Source organism: Amblyomma mixtum, chromosome 8 (genome assembly GCF_055824585.1).
Source record: "Amblyomma mixtum isolate Tamu chromosome 8, ASM5582458v1, whole genome shotgun sequence".
In the NCBI taxonomy this organism is placed as follows: domain Eukaryota; kingdom Metazoa; phylum Arthropoda; class Arachnida; order Ixodida; family Ixodidae; genus Amblyomma; species Amblyomma mixtum.
Genome location: NC_143019.1, coordinates 112882652 through 112909966, shown reverse-complemented (window position 1 = coordinate 112909966; position 27315 = coordinate 112882652). Strand labels below are relative to the sequence as shown.

Sequence of the window (27315 nt, the reverse complement as noted above, 5' to 3'; positions counted from 1 at the left end):
AATGAAGCCCTCGTTAATAACAGCAGGCATAAATTCCTGCCTATTAAGAAACTATCAGGGGAAGCTCTAATTGCTTTGTGCACTAATGGGCGTCATTGCGGTTGTCTTAATATCTAATACAAACTAGAACAACTACACCCCTAATTGGGAGAATGGACACGCACGTACCAGCGTATGTAAAGGTTGGGCTTTTATTGATCAAATTGTAACTATAGAAGCAACGCGAGTTACATCTAGTTGCTGGAAACTTAGACTTTAGTATAAAATCTAACGCTCTTTCTTTCACTGGACAGACAGAAGTAGGCGTCCATTAATGAAGTGTGCACCGGTCTGTTAATGGTTTCGCGAAAAAGAAATCGCGCCAGAAAAAAAAAAGGGCAGTTACCACGAGAAAACACGCGCCGCGGGCTTGTCTCTTTTTCACGGCGTGAAACTATGTTCTACCAACCGCCTTACACAGCCACACTCCTTGAATGGCACCCGAGGAGTATTCGCGTAAGCTAACCCTGACTGCTGGGCTATAGCTGGTGACTGGAAGCAGAGGGCATACCGCTTGCGCGCAACATAGGAGGGTGCAGGCAAGACGAAACAGAAAGGACGTGGTGTGGTCAACTCTATTTGAAGTCAGCGTCCTATGGACGAAGCTATGACAGGCCTTATTTGGTGGAGAGGTGGGGGGGGTCTTGGAGTCGTCTCGATCTTGCCCGACTGGTTTATTTTCTGTCATTTGAGAACCACGTGGGCTCAGTCAAAGCACGAATATTTGCTCCCTTATGTCCGAAATAAACGTTTTGTGCATCTAAAAAATTGCATGGCCAGGTAGAAAAGGCGCCACAAGCATGCCCATATATTTATGCAATATATTATACTTCCATAGGAATGATTATGCCACGAGTTGAGCAAGTTACGGAGTTAAACAACTGACAAAGAACACAATGACTCGGTCGCGCCGTACACAAATAAATATCGAGGGGGCTAGTTCCAAGCTCAACTAAACGCCTGGCTCATTGGCGCCAATCTTCCAATTTCTGCCGACGCCCTCTATTTTTTTTTTTTTTGGGGGGGGGGGGGGCGGACAGGCTGTGATGTTAGTCACAAACTTTTTGGCACAACTGCTATTTTTTATGAAGAATATTTACTAACACTGGTCATTGCAGCGTGCTCCACGCTCAGTTGTACCTCCAAGACAGGATGTTCCATTGAACAGAATTTAAAATTATTAAAGAAAGGGCACTCACGTCATCTGCTCGTATAACCAAAACGTGCCATCTGGCAGTGGTGACCCAGGAGTAAAGAGCTTGTAGTCCACGACCATCATTTGAGTATTTGCGCTGAAAAGAAAGGATGTAATAGGTAACAATAGGCCATTAATATTACTATAACATCGCGTATATACACTGATAAACACCTCTCTGCTGAAAGAAAAAGGAAGTGAAAAAATACAACTTTTGTTACTGCAAGAACGCACTGAAGCAGGTGTCAAGTCTTCTCAGCATGACGCATGCGAGAGTATTGAAGCTGTCTGTGAAAGTAGTGAACTCTTGAACTTTAGAAGCGCACCGTGAAGTTCCCCTGCCACAAACAGGTTGCCTATTGTAATAATTAGAAAGTGTGCGCAGGCGGTGCGAAATTTTTCTTTCCACTTGCGTTCATGTTCGTAAATTTCTTGGCCACTGTTATAACCAGCAGATGGGGCGCGGCGGAGAAAAAGCGTGCATGTTTCTCGGGCAATTCGTTTTCGTAGTACGCAAGAACCACCTCTAGGGTACTGTATAAAGCTTTCGTCAACGTATTAGCTTGCGCACTTGAGAATACATGTCATTGGTTATTGTGCCATGTCTCATTCTGATAGCTAAATTTAAAGAGTGCAGGGAAGATTAAGAAAAATTGCTTCACACGCAACAATGGTGCCACTGGTGAACACGCTCAATGTCAGGTGACACGCAACATAAATAACCCGAAAGTATATTGAACAGCCGCCGTCGTCGCTAAATTCGTAGACCATCGTACGCGACATTCGGACTTCATGAGTTCGTATTCGACCGACGGAATCTGGTTGTTTGTTCTTAAGTCTTCTAATCAATGTCTTTCAGCAATGAAATAATTACATGATTAATTTCTCATTTATGACTACCCCCAATTACAAAAAAAAACATTCCCCTACTTTATTTTTAGTTTTGGTGACCATTGGCTTTCTTCATTTGTATATCATAACGGGCCCCTTATTTCACTTCTCTTGTGTGCCGCTTATGTTAAGCAGTTCTTCGTCAGGCTATTTGTTATAGCCGTTAGTACCTGCAACCGAACTTCTGCCGATTTTTTTACGGCAAAAGCTTTTAATGGCTCATTCCCCCGTCCGTCCGTCCGGCGTTACATCCAGCGCCTGGGGTGACTCATCGACGAGCGCAGCTGCCAAAAGGTGACGTCATCTTCGTAGACAGGTGGAGCTGTCGGCGTTGGCGTCCACCGCTGCTCCGTCATCAGTCGGTTTGCGGCAGCTAGTGGAGGAGGATGCTCCCCAGTGGTGCAGCCGTAACAAGCATACGCAGTCGTCATCTTCGTCGACAGATGAAGCTGTCGGCGCGGCGGCGTCGAGCGCTGCTTAGCGAACCTTAGATGATATTTACGTCTAATTCTTCTCAATCCAAATGTATTAATACCTCCTGTAAGCAGGCGTTAAATAGTGCCTGTGTGATGGTGCCTCCCTGCCTGACACTCTGAAATTTTATCATTCTAAGGAAGAACAGAAGAAAACATTTATTTTCCGACCCCCGCCCGGGTTGCCGTTTGGAGTCGGAGAGTCGGAACTCACATCGCCAACACGTGGACGATATGGGCAAAGAACAGTGGCCCCAGTATTGTAAGGAGGTCTGTGGTGACTGTGAACCTGCTACAGATATTTTTCTATGCTTTTACATGCGCCTTTTCTACACCTTGGTACGAGAAAGCATTCATGACTGCTGTGGATTCGAATGAATCAAATGCTTTCTCGCCATTTATGAAGTCTATAGGTATACTAATACAGTTGTTTGTATTATGCGCATTTCCCTATCACCTGGCTGACCATTGAAATACTGTATATAGTCGAATAGCCATTATGAATGCCAGCGTGGTTCTTTGGTTTAGCAAGTCTCACGTTGTTCTCAGTCCGTAGTCATTACCTTATTAAATATTTATAAGGAAACGGAGGTTAAGGTGACTGGCGTGGAGTTCTTGAAGTGCTTGACGTCCCCTTTATACATATGAGAACGTGAGCGTTCTTTTCATATTCCGGCACGCTCGAGGTACCGAGACACTGCATACAGAAAGTGGCTAGTTTTTCTTACTGTTACTATGCCTAACTATTACACTACTGCAATCACCACAGTGCTCACCTGCCAGTGGATTCCCTAGACATGATGCGCACCCACTCGCGACCTGATGCGGCGAGGCGGGCAGCGATTCCAGCTCTCTCCCACCCTTGCTTGCCAGCATCGGGTTGAACCAGCTCGAACAGCTTTTCATTGTCATTCACCAGCTCCGTCTCCGTAATGGCCTGGGCAACGTTCGCGCAATACACTCCGAGAGAGAAGCATGCGGAAATATGCGCCAAGCATTGTGAAAATATGTGTCACTCCTTGGCGAGTTCTTGCTAAATGCCTGGCCGCAGCTTTTGTAAGGGCAAAGTACTTTTTATTTATTCCTTTTATTTTAATGGTACCTACTTTTGGCCTAAGTTTGATGCCATAAAAAGCACCACGTTCATAAAATACTGAAACCGCAGAGAACAAAAGAAATACCACAGAGGCAGCTGTTTCACTGGCTTACAAAGGTGCACAGGAAATCGCACGTTGACAACGTTGTGGGTTAGGAGTTTCAAAGTATCTTGCGAAGAGCGACAGAAATATTTATGATAACATTTGGTCTACAATGTCAGAAAGGAGCGCATTCAACTTTCGCATCACATGCGGAGAAAAAAATGTGTGATCGTGGAACTTGCATTCCGTTAAGTCTTTTGCATGTTTCATTCTTGTGACACGGGTATTAGGCGCAAGCCATATCTAGTAAAATCAAGTTCAGTGCTGTCATTCAAGAGCAGGAAAAGAAACTTCAGCCTCGGAAACGTAAGTTTGCATATATACTAGAACACTTACTAGAAATACTGCCGTACAAACTTTTACACAGATAGTGCCAGGTGCATCACTGCGATGACTCAGTGGTTATAATAGTTCACTGCTGACCCGAAAGACGCGGGTTTGATCCTAGCCCCGATGGTCTCTTTTCGACGGAGCCGAAATGCTTGAGGCCCGTGTATGCTGTGCGATATCTGTGCACGTCAAAGAACCCCAGCTGGCTGGAATCATTCGCAGCCCTCCACTACGGCGTCTCTCAGAGCTTGAGTCGCTTTGCGACCCTGAAGGCCATAAACCCTAAACATAAAACCAAACATAGTGAGAGCTAAATCTTAGTTTCCTCTATGAGAGGCACTTAGGCAGACATCGATACACTGAAGTTTTAATTCTAGGGATAACAGAAACAGAAACAATAACAACTGCCATCAGCACGAAATCACGCGCACTCAGGAGTGTGTATGTGTATGAACCGAGCTCCCTTACAAAAAAAGTTTTATGAATAGACAAAAAGCACTATCTATACGAAGTCAATAAGAAGTCTATAGACTGTCTAAAGACCATTTTTGCAGTGTTGCCTAGGGCATGGTTTTCCATACCGCAAATTGCAGCAACTTCGCCTTCCCGCAGTCGGGCATTGATATCGACCAAAGTAGCACCTTTTGGAAGGTAGTTCCTTCATGTTTGCAAAATTGTTTTTCCTAGCGCCCTACCCAGATCTTTCACTGTCGCCTTTAAACAAGTTACGCCCCATGCTTCCTTGAAGCGGTGGGGCATTGGCCTTAATATCTAAAGCCAAGATGTAGCTCACGAGGCCACCAGACGTGAGGTAGTAGCTGTCCCACGATGTAATCATTCCTGGGTACGACGACATGGTAATTGTGTGACCTGGGACGATATCCTCTGAAATAAAGTTGTCGGGAACAGGGAGAACAAATTTTAAATCACCATGTGCACAAAACGTTTCACATGTTTTCAAATCAAGGCATATCATCGTCTAGGGGAACCTCTTTGCCAACAAGCACTTCTTAAGACGTCAGGTCCGCTCCCACGCCTACAGTCACACACGCATAAAAATAATTCGCACCGTAAGCTTTCAGTTTCCCTCATACTGCTCGCGAACCTAGTAACAAAGGTTCAGTCGGAAAGACACGCAATACTCTCGACTGCAGGCTGACAGATTGGTATTTTACAGTAATAACAAGGAAGCACAGCAGAAAACATTTAAACTGCCTTAAGTTGAAACTGGACTTACTTGCTCTTGCTGACTAGCTACGAAGTGGCATTTAGACAAAACTAGGTGTACCTGAACAGAAATTTAGCGATGGTGCTAAACCGCACCTTTCCTTGACCAACGAAACACTGTAGTGTGACTTCGAACTGACCAACACAGTCACCATCAGCAGCCCAGCGACCACCATATTGTCACAAATGTCCTGACCTCGCCTCCGCACCTGCTTGCCGCCCGTACCATGTTCCGTGTTCCTTCTCGTTGAGCCTAATCTGCCACCCTGACAGGCAATCGATCATCGACATCGGTGTTTCATGTCCTACCCACGTTCATTTCCGATTGTTTAATTCATCTAGGATATCATTCGCTAGGTCTATGACTGACAAAGGCCTCTCGCAAGGAAGTCATTAGGGGAGGTCACCGTCCTCCCTCAGACGTAAACCCGCCAGACACAGTGATGATGAAAAATAATATTGATAAAACCATCAAGACCAAGAAATGATTCACTGCTAATTCTGCACTGGGTAAAAATCAATTTATGATGAAAAAAAAACAAATAGTCTAAGTGTGTGCTTCCTAACATTCTTAAAACTGACTCTGCGGTTCCTGTTCTCTTGAGTGAAAACGGCAGCAGCCTTGCTTTCGAACAGTGTGGACAATTTAACGGGAATTTTTCAGAGGTTTTCATTGCCGAGTTGGTAGTTAATGTTTAATGCTACTTTATGGGAGATACATCTAGTTTACACCAGGCGTGCTTCGCGCAAGTGACCGCCTGTCCCTCAATTCTAGCCAAGGACTAAACGGCATCAACGCCAAGAAATTAGCATGTTTCCACTAAGATTGTTCGCCCCTCATTTGCTCGCCTGAATAATTTGCACGATAACAACCACCATGGCTTGAATAAAAACTTTCAGACGCAGTTTCTTGAGTTAATAACCGACCTTCATCAAACAACAGACTCGTCCCTGCAGACTGACTTCAATGTTGCCAATTTATCGAAAGCTTTTGAACCCGTGCCTTATGAACGGCTGATGGAAAAACTGCACAACCTTCAACTCGATCAGTTATCTAGGGGTCCATTTCTAACTCCATTTTAACTTGAACCACTCATAATGAATTGCTTCGAAAGCAATAAAACTCTTAACTTCTTAAGCGACGAATGCATCTTGCCAGCCGGGACACGCTAGATGCGTTAAATACAGTAAACAGACCTTAATTAATAAAAACACACATTTGTCATTTTCATTCCTCACCACGTCTATTTCATTAATACATTCGAAGTGGAACAAATTAAACATGCTCGACTCATTCGCTCGACGTGCAGGAGACATCAAGTGTAACCGCAATGAAGACATCATTAAACCTCGCGCCAATAGCCATGAGCAGAAACCTCAGCCGTATACCTTTTTCTATACGCTATAGAACATTAACATGCTCTTTGCTTCCTCACATATCTTTTCACTGTCTCACATATAGAGGCTCGCGTTAACCATGTAAACAAGATTAAACCCATTTTCGCTCGGCCAGAAATATATCTGTACTCGACGTTAATTCCATCAGTAAAATTATGGAACTCTCTCCCTTCTGGCATTATCATCTTAAAATTTTCATAGCGTCAACCACCCTCCTATCATATTTACAACCTTTCAGCCATCAGTGCTGCGTTCTTCAGTTTAATATTTTCTCGTGTCACCCGATATGTGTTTTGACAGTTATAATTCTGTTGTGGTAGCCATTATGACAATTTGAAAGTTTGCACTCATTTTATGTTTCGCGAACTCCAATTCTGTCAATCTTGTCCTCATTACCAAACTTCTACTGTGTTTGGCCGTTCCGGCCGCTTTGTCTTTTTATTGTTAAGTGCTACTTTTAACCCTTTGTGCTCATTGCGAATCTCTAGTGTTTTTGTTTTATTAACACCCTCCGCCCCTCCCCCACATGTAATGACCACAAGGGAGCTTCAGGTATCTGAAATAAATAAATAATGTGGCTGTTTTCTATTTATGGCCTTCGACGCGACACTCAATTTAACTTGAGGCTTTCCTCACTATCAAAGTTTAAGTCTCTGCTTGATTAAGGCAAACTATGAACATCATGTGCGTTGCTTTCGACAGCTATCGTTAAGCTGCTGTTCGTGGCCGAAGTATAGTTGAAAAATCAGCTTCACGATCTTGTTATTGCTCCAGTTAGTTCCCTCTGCGTCTCAAGAACCGCAGTCATAACCTTACCTCGATAAATTCACTTCATAAGATGAGACTATACCAGTACTACATGCCTACTATCATGAACTCCATTTCCATTGCAAAACTGTACTAGCACCTGAGTGTAGGAGCAAGTAATGTTGTGCTCAAAAACATTGGCGAAAATTCGGCAGAAGTGCTTCTAGTTCCTTTGTCTTCCACCAAGTGGTACATGGCTTTGAAAATTTAAAAATGGCGCGATGACAACATCCGTGACGTAAGAAAAAAAAAGAAAACAACCCAGTGGCTGCAGAACACAGCATGATAGGCCGCTAGTCCTAGAGGTAACGGCTAAGTCCTGTCCCGAATTACTCGTAATGCCCTTGGACAACTTGTCCCTAGTATTTAAGTACCTGCTCGTCGGCTTTCAAGTTAGTGAGCCAAGCATTTTCCTTACCTGGGTTTTTTTGATCAGCGGTGCGATGCCAGGGGAAAATGTACCTCTTCTCAATGCGCAGCATTGCCCGGTAGAGGAACCAAGTATTGTGAGTAAAGAACAGTTCTTGGAAGTCTCCGACAATCTTAACGAGCGCAGAGCAGGACACGATTTGGTTGAACGAATAAAGGTCTTTCTTCCTCCCCAGGACTCCCTCCAAGGCTTCAATGTCCCCGAGCATGTTAAGGTAGCTGCAGAAAAGGCGCGAGGAAATAAATTTGCACGACACTTTGGTGGGCAGAAGGTTAAAAAATGTTTGACGGTAATTAGGCAGCGACTACTTTTTTTTTTTTAGTTTCACGGACATTGGTTTTCCAGTGCACTTCACCCTGTTACAATCACTTCAAAGGAGCAAATGGCAGGGAAAAAAATTTCCTTTCGTGCTGATGCAGACATTCAAGGATGTCAGAAAACGTGGCAGACTAAAACTCCAAGAACAAACTACGGGTTACAAATGATTGCCTTCCAGCTGCCGAAACACCTAAACACGTTACATCATAAAAATATTGACGTAATTAGTACGTCGATCCGTGATCTTTGTAAGCCTTTCCTGCACTTCAAAAATTAGTCTAGTTCTATAACCTTTTCTTATTTCCTTTTGATTCCATGTTTCCATCATAAGTTTGTAGTAGTACTTTTGTTATTGTGATACTGTTGTGTAATATGTATTCTTTGTTCCCCTGATGCCTTTGTATATGTAAGGGCCCAGGGCTCGTCAAGACTTGCTGGCGTTTTCCCCGGCCCTTTTCATCGTTTTGATGAATAAATCTGTATTATTATTATTATTATTATTATTATTATTATTATTATTATTATTATTATTATTATTATTATTATTATTATTATTATTATTATTATTATAAGGGCGCTACAACGGCGGTCCTTGCCTTTCCAATTCTAGTAAAGAAATAATAAATATACGCATACCACACATCTCTGATTAACGCAGTTATCAACCTCTTGTCGCACCTGATTATGACAGGCATCCAGAGGTCCAGTTCGGCCCTGAACCTGCGATAAGGTGCTATGCAGCCCACTGCCGACGCAACTGGCAATATTACCGCACGCGTAGTGTCGAACGACCGTAAATACGAAATTTTCCATTTTAGTGTGAACACCTTTAACAGAACACGCGGCATGTTGCACTGGGAGTGATCATGGGTCACAGGAGCGAGGTGCCGGGTTAGTTGGTACTGCACTGCAAACGAAATAGCGCGAGGAACAAGAGAAAAACAAGAAGTATAAAGACGCAAACGAGCGCTGGCTACCGACTTAAAATCCATTTCGTCGCTAAACATAAAAAAATGGCCACAGGAACGGGTTGAATACGAAGTCCTGCTGCGCGTTCTACGGAAAACCGTGTAGCCACGGCAGTGATAAGAAAAAAAAGCTGATTAGAAAAAGAACGCAGAAATGCAGTATAAGGTCGATTAAAATTGCTGGTGTAAAGGGCCGGAACAGAAGAATACAACAGTAAACAAAAGTGGCCTAAATGTGCAGGTAAAAGCAATAATCGCAGCAGACACAAGAGGGAATAGCAGAGGAGGCTGGAAGCTTTTAAAAACAGGAGTCCAGTCATTCATGGTTTATGGTTTATGGGCGTTTAACGCCCCAAGTGACTAAGGCTACGAGGGACGCCGTAGTGACCGGCTCCGGAAATTTCGACCATCCGGGGGTCCTCTAACGTGCACTGACATCGGATAGTACAAGGCACTCTAAAATATAGGTTCCATCGATATTCCACGGCCGGGATGGAACCCACGTCTTTCTGGTCAGCAGCCGAGTGTCATAAACACTGAGCCACCGCGGCGGCAGACCATTCATTTAATCAGCCATGAATGGGGAACGTAGAAAAGCCACTACATTCGCCACAGCACCTATGAATACTGTTTTGAACGCGAATTTCGAACACCGGGACACTCCCAAGGATGGCGTCCAGGCCTGCGTCTCTCCGAGCCTGCGCGTCGTCGTCGTGTAGCGCGTTGTTCGTTCGGGCCGGACAGCTACCGAGACGCTACCAAGGATGGCGTTCAAGCCTTGCAGGCCAATCAACCACCAAGACGTTCCTGATTGGACGAAAAGGGGCGGGAGTCTGTGCCGACTCTATTTAAGGGCTCCCGTCTCCTTTAATCCTGTAATTTTCTGTTGTGATACATCGTGCCATGTAGCGTGCTTGTCGCTGCTTGCAAATATGTGAATACATTTATCTTTTGCATGCTTTTCCTAATCATTTCCCCATCTCGTCATTGCTCCTGCCGGTCGGTGACAGCGGACCCGCGTCCCGACGAAAACTGAGGACCCGCGTCTCAACAATACCAGCTCCTTCCTAGAGAGACGATGGTGTGCTCATGCAGTGATCATTGGCATGGTGGATTTCGATTCTTTCTATGATATCCATGTATAACTTATCCCGTCCTCTGCCATTAATGACGCAACGAATTAAATTAAGGATGCAATTTTTACTTTTGCTTATCTTTCAATGCTTGGCGAAATTCCCTGGAATTGCTATATTGCTGACGTTATGTTTCATGTTCCTTATATTTGATATTAATGCGCCTGCCTATATGACAGATGCTGATGTTGTTTTTAAAACGGTAAACATGTGGCCAAAAGAGACGTGTAAAAGCGATAAAATTACAGAAGTCATAGGCGAGAATAACAAAAAGACAGCGGCGAGAATAACAGAAAAGCTGGCAGTAAGCTTTTAAAAGAATTATACCCGTGATTCAACGAAACATTAACGGACACGCGAAAAAGACTACGCATTTGCCGTGGCACCAGCGAATTCCATCTGCTTCCTATATACTCCCGGACAACATTATGTCGCTCTGCAGCCAAGGCAAGGCAGGAAAGAGAAGCAGGCGTTTCACTTGTTATTCTTTCTTTCCGGTCTTTTACACCGTCCGTTTCTATCGTCCTTAACTCCAGTTCCGCGGCATTTCTGTAACCTTTTTATTGCTGACGTTACAGCTCTGATTTCCGGCGATCAGGCTGCAGCGCCTTGTTATCCGCCTCTTCTTGCTGGCAACTTTACCGTTTTGCTCCGAAATACATTTTCCGTTGGCAGTCAACACTCGTGCGCGTTTATTATTTGTTTGTGTTTCTTCATTATTCCTCCCGCTGTTGCACTCGCTTTCACTTGAAAGCGCTTAGTGCGCTTGGTTTTCAACATCAGGACTCCCATCTCTTTCTATACTGTTCCCGTCAATTTTTTTTGCTAGTTCTTATTACCCTAGAGATTCAGACTTTTACACCAGACAGCCCGAAGAAGACAAGACTCCTCATTTCTCCCTCCCCACTCAGCGGGCAAGGCTGGAGTCGGCTAAAACGGCGGACTAACTACCTGTGCCGTATCTTACTATGCCCCCTCATATTCGTCCTCGAGCACGGCTTATTATTTTCTGAAGCATAATGCCCGACAAAAGCTCTGACAGAAACTGCGCCATTTTTTTTTTGTCAGTACCCCTCTTCATGGCGCGCCTTATCAAGGTGCCGACATGTATTAAGTGTTTACAAATTTGCCCAAATACGTGCTTGAGCCACTAATCTCTGAGCCCAGCTGGTTTTTAACGCTACCAACTCGTGGATACCAGTTGACAAGGTAGCAAGGAGGTCGAAATGCAAAAACTTGTTAGTAATTCTTATTGTGGACGGAGGGATCTCATTCTCTGGATTTGTTTGACGGCCCCAGCGTTCAGGCCTAATTTCATCAAAAAAAGGAATCTCCCCTCAGGACTTCATCCGCCTCGCAGATAAGCAAAACCTACGCAGCTGTCTGTAGCTTCTACGCGCCCATTCTAGTATACTTGGTATAAAACTGCGAATGCTGTTGTCTAACAGGGTACAGAAGAGATTGGTTTATGGTTTATGGGGTTTAATGTCCGAAAGCGAATCAGGCTATGAGAGAAGCTGTAGTAGAGGGCTCCGGATAACTTTGACCATTGGAGTTTTTTGGCGTGCATTGAAATCGCACAATACACGGGCCTCTAGCATTGTGCCTCTATCGAAAAGCGACCGCCGTGGCTGGGATAGAATCCGCGCCTTTCAGGTCAGAAGCGCCTTTGACAGAAAAGGGGATTATGGAAGCTCATAGTTGTAATGTCTGCAATTTAGTTTAATTTCGTGTTCGCACCTATTTTTTATTCTTCGTATGACAGTGGTGCGCATCGAAGGGTAATAATTTCCATTTTGGGGGCAAAGCTTTCGTGCTGATCAAAGCTGCACAGAATACGACATGCCAGAAAATCGAACCGGCTTAACAGGCAGAGTACAAGGGCGATAAGAGTGCGGCTAAGAACTGAAGCTTATTTAAACAAAATTAAAAGCGAAGCAATCTTTATCAAGCGTGCTTTATTACTAACGCCGACAAAATCCTTTCACGTCTGTATACTACATTCTTTATCGCGATCATAGAACACACACTTGGGCACAAATTCTGACCATAGTATATCAGGAAAGCCTCTTACATTTAGCGCGCCTGAACTTCTGGTAATTGAGGAAGACAAGGAAAAAGCAAAATTCACGAGCTTTTATCACGGAATAAATAAGGAGATTAGCTGTTAAGAACTAATCGGTTCCTGCTTATTATTCTGATTCTGCATGTCTTTATAATTTCCTCCATATGCTCACCAATCACCGAACGATCAGTAACGCTAATGAACTCCTCAGTACTGAGAGGTTCTTTACCGAGCAGCTGCGTAGGTGTATGCTGATATATCGCCCTCCACACTGTACAAGCGCGGCCAGAAAAATGCTAAGCTCGAGTAACCAAGCCGATCTGGATCGGTGCGCTGTGAGCAGCGGCAGACAGCTCTGCACCCCGGGTGCATTTGGAAACTAGCGGTCGGCATGAGTAACGAGTTCCACTTTCATAGGCATCGCGGTACAGGCTTCTCCAGCTAACTTTACCTGGTTTCAGAAATACCTTGACATATGCGTCCCTCAGAGTGTGTAGCCATTTTCGCTGTAAGCACGTCTTAAGTCGCGATTACTAGTTTACCAGTCAGCTTTCTCTAGTTGCAAAAATGGAACACATGGCGACCTCCATCGAAGCTGCACTGCATCTAGAGTCACTGGAGAGGCTGTCAGTGCGAAAAACTGAAAACGAAAAACAGGCCCCGCCGACAGCCAACGTGTGCGTTAGGAGACGCTTCTGAGTTTGGCTGTTGAATGCGGTACAGTTGAAGCTCCGTTATAATCAGGGTCCCGCCTTAGGTGATAAGTGTACTGTGGCGCAGGCGTAAGCAAAAAGCACGCTGGAATTGCTTCTGTTCGTTTTCTTTTGTCTTTCGCTAGTTTCGTTGGTCTTTCTCAACATTCCAACGTCAGCTTGGTCATTTGCTGGGGAGCGATCTGTGACTACGGTCCGGCTACCTTCCCGAGCTAACCAGCAACCCATCTTTTGCCCAGATTGCCCTGCTGTACGCTACGCATCTTGTGCATCGTCAACTCAGTTCGTGACTGCTGACACGCGCGCAACGAAGGCACGTGCATTCGGACTGCTAGCGTCAGCACACGCAAGTCTACCGCTGCCACGGAGCGCCACCGCAAGCCCTGTCTGCCTGCTATATAACCTGGCTATCATCGACGCCGCGGGTCATTTGCTGGGGAGCGATCTGTGACTACGGTCCGGCTACCTTCCCGAGCTAACCAGCAACCCATCTTTTGCCCAGATTGCCCTGCTGTACGCTACGCATCTTGTGCATCGTCAACTCAGTTCGTGACTGCTGACACGCGCGCAACGAAGGCACGTGCATTCGGACTGCTAGCGTCAGCACACGCAAGTCTACCGCTGCCACGGAGCGCCACCGCAAGCCCTGTCTGCCTGCTATATAACCTGGCTATCATCGACGCCGCGGGTCATTTGCTGGGGAGCGATCTGTGACTACGGTCCGGCTACCTTCCCGAGCTAACCAGCAACCCATCTTTTGCCCAGGTAAAAGGCACATCTTTGTACCTATTTTTCAGCATATACGGATCTTGGGCCGCTAGTCTCAGATCGCTCCTTGGGTTATGGCTCCCACTGTTGCTGTTGTCGCTAAGGAACTCGAGGAATTTAAATTGTCCTTCGAAGCAAAACTGCGAAATCTCACTGATGTACTTGACACTGTGAAAAGTTCCGTCGCCTTGCGCAGTGATGATACTGTAAAGGAGCTTCAAAATGAGGTTGAAGAGCTGAAAAAATCTCTTGAGTTCATGAGCAACGAGTTTGAAACCATAAAGAATCGGAACGCCAGTCTTACTGCAGAGAACAAGAAACTACACGAGAGCAATGAGGCCCTAGTGCGCAGGGTTGCCCACCTGGAACAATATTCGCGTCTGAACAATCTAGAAATTAGAGGTGTCCCTGTGACTCAGGGCGAAGATTGCAACAAGATCGTTGAGGCTCTCGGCAGCGAGATTGACTGCCCCGTAAATTCAGAAGATCTGGATACCGTGCACAGGGTTCCAACACGAAACAAGAATGAAAAAAACATAATTGTTCGTTTCCTTTCGCGAAACAAGAAGGCGGAATTCCTGGCAAAAGCTAGGAAAACACATCCTACAACGACATGCCTGGGTTTCCCTCAAACGCAGGAGGCTCCTGTTTATGTCAATGAGCATCTTTCACCTGACAACAAGGACCTTTTTTCGAAGGCTCACAAGCTTAAGAAAGATAACAAATGGGCCTTCTTGTGGACATCGAACTGTGTTATTCTAGCTAGGAAGGAGCAGAACAGCACAGTCTTTCGGATAAATAATGTAGACGACCTTGAAATTTTCCGTGAATAGACATACGGGTGCTGACGTTCTACATCTTTCTAACCGCCATCATGGCATCATATTCCCCAGAACATGCTCGTTCGATCTTATCCGAAGCTAAAGGTCTGTCTGCCATCCACTTCAATGCTCGTAGCCTCCGGAAGAATTACGATAACATAACCGCTTTGCTTACTTCCCTTCAGCATCAATTTTCCATCATCTCATTTTCTGAAACTTGGCTATCATCCCTTGATAAAGATTTGTATGCTTTTCCTGGCTATTCATGCGAATACGCACACCGTGTTGATAACCCCTATGGTGGTTCGGCTATCTACATTTCAAAGCACATTGCTTACAAAAGACGTCTTGATTTGTGTTTGAATGTGAGTAAATGCGAATCGGTTTGGATAGAAATTGATTGCCGATCTACTGATGGCACAGAGAAGGTTATATGCGGCGCTATTTATAGGTCTCCTTCAAATGATGCGTCTGAATTTTGCCGGGCTTTTGAACTAGCACTCCATAAACTATCACTCGAAAATAAAAACGTCTTCATTATGGGAGATTTTAATATCAATATGCTAGACATGACGAATCCCATCTGTGTCGACTATACGACCTGTTTCTACAGCTATGGTTATGCAAATTTAATTAGCACGCCTACGCGTTGTACTGACCATGGCTCGCATTCATTACTTGATCATATTCTTTCGAATTTTCCCACTGCTCCTCCGGTTGGCGTGATAGAATGTGATGTCACTGATCATTTTCCGGTATTTCTTTGCGCACTATCATCTCACTGTAGTAACAACATGTCCACGAGGAAGTCAGTTTTTGATAACGGAAAATATTTTGAAGCCATATCTAATACTGATCTTTCATACATTTTGGGTCTCTCGAACCCAGAAGTGGCTGTACTTGAGCTGTCGAAAATAATTTCATCAGCAATCAATAAATGCACATCGCTCCAATCATCCACGAGAAAATATGTTACCCCCATTTCCCCATGGATAACTACTGCTCTGTTAAACTCTCTGAAGAAAAAAGAAAACATGTATAAGAAAACTAAACACCAGCCGTTCAATCTGCGTCTTAAATTGAGATATAAAAGGTATTCCAGTGTACTAACGTCGCTTCTAAAGAAGGCTAAACGATGTTATTATGAAAACCAGTTATCCACACATACTAACAATTCTAAACGAAAATGGCAGCTGCTTGACGAATTTCTGAACATTCGTAAGTCACCTAGTGTTGTTAAATCTATTTTCCACGGTGGTGTTACTTTATCTGATCCCGAGGAAATGGCGAATACATTTAACAATTATTTTTTCAATTCACCTAATTATCCTATCTCTTCGTTATGCACACCTTCTCTTGAGCGCTGCCCTCACTCCTTTTTTCTTACCCCCACGTGTCCAGACGAAGTTCTATCTGTAATTGCTAATTTAAAGACGACCGGCCCCGGCGTTGACAATATCCATGGAAAGCATGTGAAAAGTATCCGGTCATTGCTTGCTCCAGTCCTTAGCCACATCTGCAATCTCGTTTTTAAATCTGGCAGTTATCCCAAGCAGCTCAAGATAGCGAAAATAATACCGGTCTTCAAAAAAGGCGATCCAGCTTTGCCAAATAATTATCGTCCGATTGCAATTCTTCCTTTTTTTGACAAAATTTTAGAAAAACTAATTGAAGTAAGGTTGTCTAGTTATATTGAAAAATTTAACATATTGACAGATAGTCAACACGGCTTTCGGCGCGGACTATCTACAGATACTGCAATAGCGTCTCTAATAGATTACGTTAGACTAACAATTGATAAAGGAATGTTCTCAGGAGCAGTTTACATAGATTTTAGCAAAGCATTTGATTCCATTGATCACTCCATCTTGTTTCACAAATTGGAATCTTATGGTATCACTGGACCTCCCCTAATGCTCTTGAAGAGCTTTCTCTGTGACCGACAGCACATAGTCTCTATTAATGACCATACATCTAACATAGCTTTAATTAACAAGGGTGTTCCACAGGGCTCAATTCTTGGCCCTGTATTGTTTTTACTCTACATTAATGATTTACCATCCTGTTTAAAGAATTGCAATAGTATACTATACGCAGATGACTCTACCATGCTATCATCGCACCAGGACATTAATCAGCTGATTCTTAACCTACAGAATGACCTTAATTCTCTTGAGCGTTGGTGCCACATTAACCGCCTGTCCGTGAACGTCACTAAAACTTGTTTTCAGATTTTCCATCCCACTCAGAAGTCATTGCCCATCACACCACTTCTATACCTCAATTCTGCTGCTATTTCACCGCAAGATCGAGTTTCTTTTCTTGGTGTTATCATTGACCCTCACTTAAAATTCCATCATCATGTAGCTGAAACGTGCAAGAAAATTTCTTATGGATTACGCGCACTAATTAAAGCCCGAAGCTATTTTACAGTCCAAACTTTATTATCTCTTTACTACGCATTCATCCACAGCCACTTAAACTACGGTATCTCATCTTGGGGTAACGCCTATCATATTCATCTCTGGCCTTTAATAAAACTGCAAAAGCAAGCCATGCGCATCATAACCAATACACCTCGAATGTCACCCTCCCGCGTTTTGTTCATAGATTTAAACGTTCTACCTATCTCAGCCCTTTATTTTTACAACCTTGGTATCCTATTCTTTAAGATTCTTCATCATTATCTCCCGCTAAGCATATTTTCTCCCGGCACGATCATGAGCAACACCGTCACTCGTTTTGCGCTGCGTAATAACTTTTTACTACCTAAGGTCAGAACTAACTACGGGAAACAATGCCTTCATTTTTCATCCGTATCATTTTGGAATTCTTTGAACATAGACATCAAACAAACTAATACGCTTTCTTTATTCAAGGTCAAACTAAAGCTTTTCCTTCTTAATTTGTGATTTTTTTGTTATGTTATTGATTCTATGTATCGCGGCATCTGTGAGTGTTTTATTTTACATTATCGTGCATTACATTGTTTGTATTTAAATATTTCAGTAACTAATATTACACTATGTGCCTATATTTATTCTGTTTCGTCGCTAATTATTGTGTTGTGTATTTTATATTGTGTTGCTTATTGAAATTTATTTTCATGGGAGGTCCCGCCCGCGGTCTTGTACCATGGGACCTCTCGCTGTATAGAATTGTAAATTTTATTGTATTACTCAATAAACTTTCAACTTTCAACTTTCAGCTCACTGCACAACACACACTTGCGCATGTAATGCCGAGAGTGCCCTTGAAGGCTTTCGCAGTAAACTTCATAGACGTGTCTCCCGTTCGCACGCTGCGCTCTTCCCGTCCTGCTGCTGTTTTTCTGTCCAACTCTGCTTGCCGGTTTCGTCTCGGCATCGAAAGGAATGCGCCTGCTGTGGCAGTGCATGCAGTGGTTTATCTCTTAGGCATGGTGACACAACGTCTTTCCTTTTTTGTTGCTGGGAGGGGGCTTCAACCCCTCTCCGCCGAAGAAAAAGAGCTCAGGCCGCATTTTGTCAGCGTACACTTCGTTTACGTTTCATTTCGTCATGACGTCAGTTGCGACGAAGGCAGCAGTAGGTGCGGAAGCGAATGACCCGCTGAAGGTACGGCCGATATGGACGGGGCGCTGCATCCTGTTCGGTTGCATCATGGACTATGCTGTGACACTTCCTCGCTCTACTGCCGAGGAGCTGCTGTCTTGAGACGAAATTAGGACCGAAAAAAGCTCGTCAGGAATGTCAAGCGCGTCGTCCTTCTCGACCCTTCCGTGTGGAGCGAGGGGGTTCCTCCTCTCAACCTTACTCTATATGCTGTCAACTTTATTGACTAATGAAACTTTTACACCTAGACCCATGTACAAACACGCGACCGCTTTCAAACAACGACTATACCTAGAACTATAGACTATAATTTACCCCGCCCCCCTCCCCCGCGATGGCTCAGTCTTATGGTGCTTGGCTTCTGGCCCGAAAGACGCGGGTTCGATACCGGCCACCATAGTCGCATTTAGATAAATGAGAAATGCTGCATCCCGTGTAATGTGCTATGCAATGCACGTTAAAAAACTCCAGGTGGTCGAAATTATCGCGAGCTCTTCACTACGGCGTTTCCTCTAAGTGTGAGTCGCTTTGGGACGTTACGACCCCATAAAGAAACAAACAGACACCCACATGCGCGCTGTGCTGTGTACTGCAACTGAGTAATGTGAGGGCAAATAAAGTGCACTGAACTTACACTGCTCGCGTGGTGCCGTTTAACTCCCGTGAAACGTCCAGGGTATGGTTCTCGAAGGCATCACTGACACCCGCCAGCTGCTTGTGTTGAAGATGGGCCTGCAATAAAAAAAATGGTAACAGGTACGTTCTCTTAGGTACATCCCCTTACAGCTTTGATTATAAATTAGTAAGTTCTCCACTCTCCCCCCCCCCCTTCCCCCGCCAACCTGGAATTGTACCCTTAATTCTAACCGTTCATTACTCAGTCAAGCAGATTTTCGCCAACGCAAGCTAATTTCACATAGTACATAGTCTAGAAACCTCAAGCTCTCTTGTGGAGAGCATATCGCGAGCTCCCTTATGGCGAAGTCCATTCGAAGATCCGAAGCGGTCCGCCCGCTCTGTGACAAAGCGCTTGAATCTGGCAGAGAGCAAACGCCTCTGATCTGCGTTTGGAACACTTCTGCTCTGAATGGAGCAAGCCGAGTGTCCTCGAGCACAGAAGTACTGATTGCTCATAGCGCTTTCCCGTGCATGTCGTATGCTATGGATCGGAAGATTTCCTGTTGAACGCGCAGATTTCGGCGGAGCAATCAGGACGGGCCCACGGAGCCATCTTGGCTCAGCGACTGCTCCAAAGCCGCGAATGCAACAAATGATACCCAATCCTGATCTGCCATTGGAACAGATCGGCTCCGAAAAAAAGCAGAAAAAGTTGATCGGGAAGTGCTGTTAATCTGCGAATGGGATCCCCCGATAGACAAATAAGGTACAGAGGGTACGCAACACCGAGCCAAGAAATACATATACTAACTGCGGTACGCCCCTTACTATTTTTTTGTACAGAGAAAGCTGTTAAGGCCAAGTTTCCACTTGTCGCGGCGTTTTATCATCGTTAGCTTAGCTCCAGGGGCATGTAATTATGGCGAGTTGGTGCATTATGTTTGAAACCGGCGCGGAACCAGCGTTCGTTTACGCTGGTGTCACCCTCATTATCGGCTTCTGTTTATGCACCTGTAGCTACACGTGAGAGTAGGCCCCAAGTTCTTCAAAGTAAAAAAATTGGAGGGCACATTTACGCTCCCCCTTAAAGCCGATAGCCATAGCGTACTGGGTTAATTCCCATATATGCAGATCATTCTCTACCTCACATTCATAGATCCCTGGCAGTTCTCATATCCCTCATGGAGCAGAGTTGCAGCGCTAAGCGGCGCGCCACAGCCCTGCGATGGCAGGTGCTCCCAGCGGTGGGCCTTCTGAGGCCCAGGTTGATAATCCCGAAACAAGAATCATTAATTTAACTGCCACCTACCACGGTGGGCAGTTTCCTCATTATCTGCTGGGCTGGTTGTGATGACGCCGCAAGGTCACGTGACCTCGATGGGCCACATGCTTCCTAGGTTACCAGGTGAAAATCTTGAACTGGAAATTGAACTGGGAGTAACTGCTTTCAGATGGGAGTAACTGTTTTCTGTACGAGTCTAACTTGTTCCAATTGGAAGTCAACTGGTCCCACTTTAAAATTAAGTTGGAACCTAATTGGTCCCGGTTGGGCGCAAGTGGGAGGCAAATGGTTCCAGTTTGACACCAACTGGGAAACAGCATTTCCCAGTAGGGAGCTATAATTAAGGTGCTGGGGACCAAATGGGAAGTAAGTAGTTCCATTTGTGGGTGAAGTGGGAAGCGAAAATTCCGCAGCGGTTGAATTTCTTTGGAGGAGAAATTCTAGAGGCTCGTGTGCTGTGGGATGTCAGTGCACGTTAAAGATCCCCAGGTGGTCGAAATTTCCGGAGCCCTCCACTATGGCGTCTCTCATAGCCTTAGTCGCTTTGGGACGTTAAAGCCCATAAACCAAACCCAAACCCAATTAAGCGCCAACTGGGCAAAACTAGTCGTGGGTAAAAACAATATCAAAAGATTTTTTTACTGGTTGGTTGGTTTATAGGGTTTAACGTCCCAAAGCGACTAAGGCTATGAGAGACGCCGTAGTGAAGGGCTCCGGAAATTTCGACCACCTGGGGTTCTTTAACGTGCACTGACATCGCACAGTACACGGGCCTCTAGAATTTCTCCTCCAAAGAAATTCCAGCCGCCGCAGCCGGGATCGAACCCGCGTCTTTTGGGTCAGCAGCCGAGCACCGTAACCACTGAGCCACCGCGGCGGCAGATTTTTTACTGCTTGGAGGGACGACGAGAAGGAAATAAATTTGCTGCTGCAGCTCAGCACATCTTACAGTCATTAGGGGCAGAAATGAACGCACTGTGAAATTAGATGGAAGCTGGCTTATCAGCGAACACCAATTCGATCGCACTGCGCGCGCTGCATGCGAAAATGCCCGTAGACGCTTCCTGGAGAATACACCACTTCCCTCAAAACTCTGCATAGCGTGTTCATGGGTCGCGCTGCAGGGAACATATCGTGTGCCCGCGTAATTAGCAATGCTACTTTTTTTCTTTTTATTAAGCCCGCTCTGTTTCTAGATCCAGCCCGTTGTGACATAGGCGTTCGGGCAGGATAACATCATTGTTTATTTATAACTTTATTCATTTATTCATAACGAACTGCGCATGGCGATTACAGCTGTGAAAAAAGTAATATGCTACAATTTAAAAATTATTAACTTATTTTTCGTGCCTCAGCAAGCAGACTACTAAGTATAAAAAAGTGACGATACAAAACAAGCGTCAGTTTCGCACACTCCGCACGAGGCTAGGCCAGCCATGTCGGCAGTGGTTGAGCGCACGGCGTGTGCGATTTCTCATCGTGTTCCGTGGGAACGTTGTGCTTGAAGAACCTCGACATAGAACTAGTTATTCGCTTATTATTTCTGGTGAGGTTGTTCAACAGTTATTTCCTCGATGGAGCTGAAGGAAGACAGCTTGCTTTCTTTTACTACTCGGCGAAGTGGACCCGTCAGTACGAATTAGGACTACAAGTCGTTTTCACCGGCTGTAATCGTGACCTTTCCGGGTGCGTACTCAGTTCGCTCATTGAAGTGTATTTTATGCTATTTTTGCGTTCGTAATAAAAAAAACATAACGCATTTTCGGCACGTTATATTTTTACGCTCACTCATTTGGTTGTTTTGCGAAACTCGCTGTGCATTGAAACAAAGGCTGGTGATGTATGCAATTGAGCTCTGCTACCGAAATGTGGGAATGTGTTTGGATGGTGTGCCGAAGTGCATGTGGAGGCGCACTCTGCTCAGCATGACTGTTTTTCAGTGCCGCAAGGGCATCCTTCGACGCTTCATAGACTTGCGTCGGTAAAAACGGCGTCAATGACTGGGCTTATTTGTAGTGGTTGCTGTGCCACCCTCTTGTTTGTCGCCCATAAAAATGAACAATTACGTTTTGTTTTGCAGCAATTAACCCTAACCTGTTGGGCTCGGCAGAAGAGTACTGATGCCATCGCAGCTATAAACCTGACGATTATGCTCAACGAGAAGATTCAAGATCCAGTGGAAGCGCAGAGCGCCGAGCGCAATAAAGCACTGACGCATTCTAAAGTCACTTGCAAGGTTTTTGGCTCCCATGATGGCCATGTACTCGCTTACTCAACTGTATTTGAGCTAGCTAGAGTGCTTGGACGTCCCGACGCCTCCATAGGGAAGTCTGTGACTGGGATGCAGTAGGTCCCCATTGCATCTGGAATACAGGCGTCTCTCATAGCCTCAGTCGCTTTGGGACGTTAAACCCCATAAAGCCAAACCATAAAACCAAACCAGGTGTCAACTGCATCTGGGATTGCAACGGGTCTCATTTACATCTGGGATTGCAAGTGGTTCCATTTGCAACTGGTTTAAGGAACAAATTTCCAATTGCAACTGAGACCAGTTGCGACTGGAACCAGTTGCAACTGAAATGTGTTCCTTAACCCACTTGGACTGAAACCAGTTAGAAATTTTCAACTGGGTTGCTCTCTGGCGACCACTTGCCAGATCCATGCTCTTGAATTTTCGCGCACAACATCGACGCCGATGCCGACCACGCCGACACGAGATTGTCTGCTTAACGGGGCCCGCTGTCACATTAATATGAATTTCCTTAAATGTTGGACTGCAGCCTTAGTGCCTGGAACGCTGGCCTGCGTTTAATTACCATAATTGCATGGCATGCATTAGGTTGAACCTGGTGTGCTCAAGCTGTGCTTTGGTCATTAAGACACTACACTGGGGAGCTTAGAATTGTTTGCCACCAGTGGTTCTTAAACTTGTACTGACACCGCACAGCAGGCTTGCGTGCCTGCATTGCCCACATGTATATGTAACCGAGGTGGCTGGAAATAGGACCCGGCATCCCGATCACCGCGGCACCTGTTGGCGCCGCGGGTAATTATTCGCCATTAAATACAATATCACCACTCAAAAACTTTCATTCGCTCGACTGCCATCTATACTGAGCCGACCTGCCGCATAATAGATACAAACGTAACCGGTGTTCGACATACACTTTGTTCGCGCACCTTCGCGTTGACGTTGACCTCATCATTTCTGAGTTCAGTGCACCTTGCAAAAAGAAAAAAAGCTCACAAGCAACTGTCGTCAGGCAAGAAGACCCATTGCGGAAGGAATGCAGTCAGATCGTCGAGCGTCCGCGATCATCCAGATGTCCACAGTATTGCGTAGCTGCTGACACCGTATAAAGGTCGTGGAGCTTGCGAATGATGCTCATATATGTTCAGCTAGATTTTGTAAATACGTTAGGGTACCATCTTAGCCGCTTTTGTACTTAGCGATTGCAGTTTTGCACTTATGCAGTTTTGCACTTTGCACTTTTGCGATTTCCTTCGAAGCGCGTTTCAGTTAGTGCGCGTGTACTACTGAGAGCTCAGTAATCCAATTCAACCCGAAGGTAGCGCTTGCCTCGTGACTATTATAAGAGCTCGCTTTTATTGCCGTGTTTCCCGCGGTTCCGCGTTTTTAGAAACCTTTGCGCTGCACATTCAAATAAACCTCTTCGCTGAGCTGCATACGAATGTTCCCACCTTTTATACCCGATTGATCACCCCATTGTAAGTGTCCAGTACAGCTTTCGGCAGTCTTACCTGGTTCCAAAAGGAGTCCTCGCGCATAAAGCGGTGCTGCTCCCTTTGTGAGTATATGAGGTGCTTGTTCATGAACTCCTCCAGTCTACGGCAGTAATCAGTCTGGTTCTCACAGTAGAATGCGAACAGGTTTGTCCACTGGTACTCCATCAGCTGCCGCGTGAGAGTAGCCTCCAAGGCGCCTGCAGCGTAAGCCTGCGCCTCGTCCTCCACCTGCTCATTGGACTCGATTTGGAGGTACGCCCATCTGCACGAAGATGAACGTGATGTATTTGAAGATACTGCCATGCCTTTCACAAGAACGAGATAAGATTGGGCCATGAGATGAACATTCCTTCTACAGCCATTGCTAAGTAATGGCACCACGTTCGAGTCCTGTCGTTCTATGTGTTCTCTACACCATATAACTAGGGCCCCTTGTTATAGAAGTTTTTTTTTTCGAATTCAGAATATAGAAATCGAGCGCTACTCTTTCCGTTCAAATTCGTGTAAAAATCGTGTTATTAAAAAAAACTCCTTCATTCGCGTTCTCTCACGGTGTTTCTTCCGCGAGGATAATGGAATACCAGCGGTCATTTTCGTACCAGATATGAAATGCTGCATTTTAGGCTGCTTATTTTAGTAAATAATTTCGATATCTATCGCACCAACAAGACATTTATAAAATCAAATAATTTCGTTCTCATTTCCTGCAATCACTCCGTCCTTTAACATTTCCATCTCCATGAGAAGCACTTGAACATCTGATGAAGAAATGTCCACCTTGGATACTGCGAACAATTTCGCTCAATACAGCAGTGGTGACCACATTAAACGCGCCGAAGCTTTTGAGTAGGGTGCCTCTATCATGTGTAGTAGAATTAAGCATATGATGCTCCCGGTCCGCAACTGCTGTCCGGCTTCTCGCTTCTCAAATATTCTGTTCGTACTTATTGCTAGAATAAAAAGCATTATAAAAGGGCTAAAATTATCAACATTAAAATGAAAAAAAAAAAGATTCTGATATAAGTACATAATAGCAGCGTCTCCATGAGGTTACTTTAGCGCTCGTGCTTTGGCAAAATGGTCCTTTAAAGCCCGTTCTCGAATAGAAATTGGGTTGAGCCTAACTTATTAAAAATCTGCTCGGGGTGCAAAGATCGGTTAAAACCCGGGTTTAGCAGGAAACGAAGGACCCTACATTAGATGCATTAGACGAAAACGCTATTAGTTCAGAGCCCGTGTCGTCTTCTCTTTCGTTGGTCCTTCGTCTATCTAGCGCTGGTCTTCAAGCTGAACTATTAGTTCTAGTCCTGGGAATATTCAGGCAAACATTGATCGGACGCCAAGCATTCGTGAGGGCGAACACGCAGCTGAAGATGCTCAACCATTCGTATTTTCATTTCGAATGGTAGCCAACAGAAAATCAATTACGTAACATTAGCGCTATGTGGCGCAATGCTCTAACTTTCAGTAAGAGCTTTGCCGTACGTGAACGCAGTGTTTCCTTGTTTATACCATCAGCCCTACTGAAGTGTTATTACAGGAGCGGAAACAAAAGAGAAAACCGGCAATGCCAGCAATTATGATATGGTCAAGTGCGCAATACAGACACGTTTACACCCCTCTACGCGGACAACCGATATTAATGCCGTACTTGCAATACGTTGTTTTACAAGAAAAAAATGTCATAATCCCACGGAATAGAGGGCAAGCAAAAACAGCAATACTGTACACAGATATAGACAAAAGAGACGGGACAATTTTAGCGCACCATGTTGTCAGAATAAGTAATAGCGTAACTAAGGAAAGCTGTGTACTTTTTTGTGCCTTCGTTTGTCAAATGGCAAAGCATTGTTTGTTAGAATAACGGCGGCCCAACCTTGCCGTATTCTCACAGCTTTCATTGTGGTTTCCCTCCCCAAGTGCTCGCTGAGAGAACCGAGCGCGCTGGCACTGGCCGTTGCCCTCCCTGGTTCCACCCTCACCTGCGGATTATGTTTTGCGTGCGTATATCGGTGGACGTGGCGTGTACAGCTCTTGCTGCAAATGCTAGCACACGATAACCCGAAGCGCGATTCGAACCCGTGCCGGCATAAACAGAGCAGCTTCGGTTTCCAATGTCTTAGACCCCTCGACTATAGCCGCAGGTTCTTGCGCTATGTGTTCTTATTGGTAGCCCGCCACACTGCGTTTTATAAATCCTCTTCATTTACATCCCCTTGTTCTGCAGCGCTTCACTCACCCTGCGATGAAACCAGATGACTGAACAGATATAAAGGCTTGCCCACGTCGCAAGCGCTACGGAAATTTGAACTGCTTTTGTCATTGCGTAAACCCCTACAAGTATTTTCTCACTTGTTTTAATTTCCGCACATTTTAATGTTTAATTTTATATTCTACTGTTTTTTGTCACATATTTTTTGTATTATTTGGATTACCTGTCGTTAATTTGACGTAAAACTTGTTACTGATGGTATTTTTGTTCTGCTTTTTTATGTTCACATGCCTTTGTATGACCGCTTCACTACACTGTCTCCCCCCCCCCCCCTATGTAATGTCTCTGACGGGATCTTTAAAGGTACAATAAATGATGATGATGATGATGATAGGGGTAACGCTAGTAGACTGGATGAGAGCAAAGTCGGTAAGGGAACACTTGTGAGTCAGTGATCTCCCAGCTAAAAACAAAGAAGAAACAGACATGGTCAGTTCGTGCATTGAAAAAGGCAATAACCGATGGTCCCAATCAACGCAATAGATTTTAAGAGATGGCACGTATAGTACGGGGCGTCAGCGTCGGTTGGGTGCATGAACAAGCGGAGAAAAGGCAACCACAGCAGGAACAGGATTAGATAAAGTGAAGCTTATTGGGGAAGGCCTATGTCCTGCAGAGGATGTGGTTAACGAGAACAGAAAACTGGGCAATGTTTAGGCTGATGGCGATGATGTTTCCGTCGGAAACGGCAGAATCAATGTCTGCACACTAAGCTAAGAAAGCGGCGAAAGGTGTCGCCAAGGCCCACGAATAGCAGATGGGCGTTACGGCGCACTATACACCGAAGGTAGCGAGGGACGCTGAAGGCGCTGCCCAGCCCGAACAAGACAAGCGACAGCGCGCGGGAACACACTAAGCGCCACAAGTGGGGAAGGAAGCCGAAAACGCTGTCCATTATGCACCATGGCCAATCCCCCACCGTGGGTATGTGCCATTAACATCATCATCAAAAGCGGCTGATTGCGGAGACCGCCGAAGCCGCAAGTAACAAGTTAAGGCGGGCTAGTTGGTGGTTGACAATGGAGTGC

At 45.1% G+C, this 27315-nt stretch overlaps 1 protein-coding gene across 1 annotated transcript in view; it reads right to left on the bottom strand.

The window, feature by feature from the left end:
* Positions 1-27315, bottom strand: part of LOC149333974 (putative phospholipase B-like 2) — a 39316-nt gene that overhangs the window by 5790 nt on the left and 6211 nt on the right. Inside the window, exons 2-7 of the mRNA XM_089557830.1 lie at positions 24031-24277; positions 19003-19100; positions 7978-8207; positions 4921-5012; positions 3375-3535; positions 1239-1331 (exon numbers count right to left, since the gene is read on the bottom strand). Coding sequence (XP_089413956.1) covers positions 1239-1331; positions 3375-3535; positions 4921-5012; positions 7978-8207; positions 19003-19100; positions 24031-24277 — 921 coding nt within the window. The remainder of the gene's footprint in view (positions 1-1238; positions 1332-3374; positions 3536-4920; positions 5013-7977; positions 8208-19002; positions 19101-24030; positions 24278-27315) is intronic.